This window comes from Myzus persicae, unplaced genomic scaffold (genome assembly GCF_001856785.1).
Source record: "Myzus persicae strain clone G006 unplaced genomic scaffold, MPER_G0061.0, whole genome shotgun sequence".
Lineage (NCBI taxonomy): Eukaryota > Metazoa > Arthropoda > Insecta > Hemiptera > Aphididae > Myzus > Myzus persicae.
In genome coordinates this window covers 6,985-11,252 of record NW_019101310.1, presented here as the reverse complement: position 1 = coordinate 11,252, position 4,268 = coordinate 6,985, and the positions used below count along the sequence as shown (strand labels likewise).

The 4,268-nt window shown below is 42.8% G+C and overlaps 1 protein-coding gene across 1 annotated transcript; it reads right to left on the bottom strand.

Annotated features, from left to right (window-relative positions):
* Positions 1-316: 316 nt before the first annotated feature.
* On the bottom strand, positions 317-1,120 carry LOC111028619 (protein ALP1-like). Its single transcript, XM_022307345.1, has one exon. The coding sequence runs from the start codon at positions 1,118-1,120 to the stop codon at positions 317-319; it is 804 nt and encodes a 267-aa protein (XP_022163037.1).
* Between the last annotated feature and the right edge of the window lie 3,148 nt (positions 1,121-4,268).

The following is a 4,268-nucleotide window of genomic DNA, read 5'->3' as shown; positions in this document are numbered from 1 at the left end:
TTTGAATATATGCTTGTAATATTGTCTAAAAATATTAGTAATATTTACAAAAATATAACAGGTGTTCCAATGTCATTTACCGTATTCGTATAAATAGTAAAATAATATTAACAAGGTATTATTATTTTATTAATATTATAAAGACATTATTTATTATTTAAAAAATTGAATAAATTAAATATATAATTATAAAATTTATTATTCACATCAAAGTTCATTGTACTGCCATGGAACAGATCCTTGAGGGGATGTAAAATAGGTTGCAAAATAGTTCCGTATATTGGCAGCAGATATTGTTCTGTCGTGGGGTTCAATATTAACACTGGGCACTACTGGGCAGTGGGCATTCATAAGCTGTGTCTGTAAAGTTAATTCCATCTCTTTTGCGTACGAAATTATGGAGCACACAACATGATTTGATTATCGTGTCACAGAAATCGATGCTAACATCAATAGGTCTATGGAAAATACGCCATTTGTTTGCTAATATGCCAAATGTGCATTCAACCATTCGACGAGCTGTTGTTTGCCTTCGGTTGTAAATTTTTTTTATTGTGGTAAGCGTTTTTTTTCCAAATGGACGCAAAATGTGTCTCGATAAACCAAAAGCTTCATCAGCAACCAAACAAAAAGGCATTGGTTTACCTTCTGGATCGTTGGGCAATGTTCGGTCTTTTGGTATATTCAAAAGGTTTTGTCGTAACTTTATACCCATATTTGAATTATTAAAGACTGAAGAATCACCTGCTGCTCCATTTGCTCCAACATCTATGTAGACAAATTGATAATCATCATCAACCCATGCCATCAGCACTACAGAAAAGAATTTTTTATAATTAAAAAATTCTGAGCCAGTCATTTGTGGTTGGATTATTCTGATATGTTTGCCGTCTATAGCACCAATGATGTTAGGAAAATGGGTATTTTTATTAAATTGTTCAGATATGTGTAACCACCCTTCTTCGCTTATCTCTGGCATAACAATGGGCTGCAAAATATTCCAAATTTTCGTGCATGTTGTTTTCACTATCTTACGAATTGTGCTGGCGCCAATCAAATAGTTGTATGATAGTTCGTTGAAACTTGAGCCACTTGCTAGATACCTAAAGAAAAGTACCATTTAAGTACTACTATTTAAGTTTTTAATATTGCTAATATTACTACAAATTTAATACCTAGTTGTAATCTCTATTATTATATTATTGTTTATAAATGGTTTTTAGGAATAATGATACAACGAAGATGGAAAAATCTAAGGACGTGCTTTGCAAGAGAGTTGCTTGAACAAAAGTCGGTGAAGTCAGGGCAACCTGCCAGTAAGCGACGAAAGTACAAATTTTACGACCAACTTTTATTTCTTATACCAACCGTACAAGTACGTGAAACAAGTGGAAATGCTGAACTAAACGTAAGCGATGAAGAACGTGAGGAAACAGAGGATTTACAAAGCCCGCCTGTCATTCCTTCTCCACATACCACATCAAATTCAATGAAGAATAAGAAGATGAGTTATGAAGAAAAACTAATCCATATACTTGAAGCAAAAAAAAATGAAACTGCTCCACGCGTGGTTGACTCAGACACAAATTTTGCACTGTCACTTGTACCTATGCTGAGAGCAATACCCACACACCAAAAGATCGATGCACAAATTCAAATTCTTCAGTTACTAAAAAATTTCCAGAACAATTCACCACCAACGAACACACTTGATTTCAGTAGAAACTTTGCTAATTACTCCACTCCTTTGCATTTAATAACTGGTACATCTGCATCTATGAATCAACCCACCACTTTGAACCAAAACATACAACTTATTTCACCTCAAACTACCGACAGTGTACAGTCATACATATCAAATTTTTCAGCGTCTTCAGATGGATTAGAAACCACGGATGATATAAATGAACACTATTACTATTCTTAATTAAATATTGTATCTAATTTCATATAAAAAGTTATCTTTACTTTTATTAACTGTTTTTTTATTAATAAATAATGAAAAACAAAATATAAATTGTATTTATTTATACATCTCACCTCAATGTAACAGCGAGCCTCTCTTCTGGTGGAATCGCCAGTCGCATGTTTGTATTTTGGTAGGTGATGGCAGGTTTCAGAAATGTAATTAGCTCGTCAAATGAAGTTACACTCATGCGGAAATAACCAAAATATTTCTCTGGGTAACTTCTTAACTCTTCGAACATCAAATTAAATTTCCCTTTATTCATTCTTTCAGATATCAGTGGGTGAACCCAATATTTCCTTTTCCGTTGATTTTTCCTGTGTCGAATGATAAGAGCACAAACTACTGCAGTATCCAAAAAATCCATAACAGGTTAGGTGTACGTAATTGATGTTGAATATTGAAAATAGACGATTTAGATGTACGTGAACAAACGATGTGCACGCGTATTTATCGAATGCATAGTATACAGTAAATAGTTGATCGTCGTGTGCGCACTCTCACACTCCGAAGCAACTAGACAGCGACAAAGACAAAAAAGTTGGCAACAAAAAGTTGCTCGTGTGCGGCCGGCCTTAGGTACCGTGTCCTCTACAGAATTCGGATTGTTCAGGGTCCTCCCAGAACATCCGCCAGGTTATCGATAGATTAGATCCGAGACGCGGCTGTCTCGTTCCGTGCTCCGGGTTCTCCGGGGTCCGGTCCGACGACAGTCGCGTCGGTCGTGGCCCGTCTCGGCCCCGCGGTAACGCCGCGGGTACGATGCGGGCCGATGGTGCGTTCGCGCTGCCGTCCGAACTTTGCAAGGTTCGGGCGCTGGTGTGTCGTGCTAGCGGTTTGTCATCTTCCCCGTCCGCGGCGGGGTCGGTGACGGTCGGCGTCTTAGGATCGTGTGGCTTTCGCTGCGTACGCGGTTGGAACCCGTACCCATGGGTTGCGACTTCCTCGCAGTGGTAGATGTCAACGTAAGCGCGAAAGCGCTAACGGCTAACGGCAACCCATTTCCACCCATCGGCCCCTTCCGTTACGGCGGTTTGGGCGTTGCGTCCGAAGCAGGTGGCTTCTGACGGTAAACTATAAATTTATTATATGCTTGACTCGATTACGGCGGGGCGCCCGGCCCGGTGTCAGCCGTCCGGTCGCCCCGCCGAGTAAGAGATAACTCAGAACGATTATAGCAAATACTCGAAGATAAACCGAATCCGCGCGTCGCGGTCGCCTTCGCGGCAACTCCGACGCACGGTGCTGACTTCAGCTCGCAGACGTGTGGGTTGGGTCGGTATGCATCCGTCGCCGCTTCCGGCGTGGCGGGAGATGTGCGGTTTATACTCTGCGCAGAGGGGTCTGACCCGGCGATATCGCTCCTGGCGGTTTCGTCGGGTCTTTCTCTTTAGGCCTTTTTGCTGTGCCACTACGCGCTCACTTAAAATAGTTGGACCTCGGTCCGATGCTCTCGGTGAGTAGCGGTGGTGTGTCGAGGGGTCACGCACCCTGGATTCAGACACGACTGACCCTTGGCCTCGCTGTGCCTTGTATACTTCGCCATCCTTTGTTGCCCTCGGTTTCGGGGTCGGAGAGGTCGGAATTGAAACCGAACCCAGTGCCGACCCGAGAATTTCATCTCCTATACTAAATAGGGCCCACACCGATGGATTAAATCGCATTGAAAATTTCAGTCTGGAGTCTGGAATTTAAAACCTGGACTCTGAAAACGGCTATCCATTAAGATAGACGGGCCTTAAGGGCGCTAGACCGGGTTCACATTAATCTGTGGACCTTGAGGATTTTCGGGGAGCCTCCTCTCCGAAACTCATGAACTGGAAGTGGCCTTAATCAGCTGAACCAGGTTCGGTCCGGCAGCTGACACTGCCCCCGACTCGAAGAGGAAACTTGCAACTCCGTTAACCTCTTCAGAGAAAAACACCGGAGGACTTAAATGACCCTCGGGTGACTTGACCGTGTAACGGAAAGTCAGAGAACCGCCTAGGGTCTTAAAAGTCTCTAGGGGGAGGGGTTACCCCTGTTAATTTAACTATTAGTAGGGGTAACAAGCGGATCTGGCTTTGGTTAGCTGGATCAGACGCGCTCGGCAAGTCATTTAATATGACGGATAACCGAGGGGTCCTACATCGGATCTGCCTTGCGGACGCACAAGGGCGAGGAACATCCTTAATTGGATGTTACAGATACCTCCTAAGCTCAGGTACTTAGCTATGAGAATAGGTTGGCACGGAGGAGGTTAAAATACCGTGTCTATAGGGATCCCCCCCCCCTGGGAAGGGCGGGGGTATTAATTCCTTAT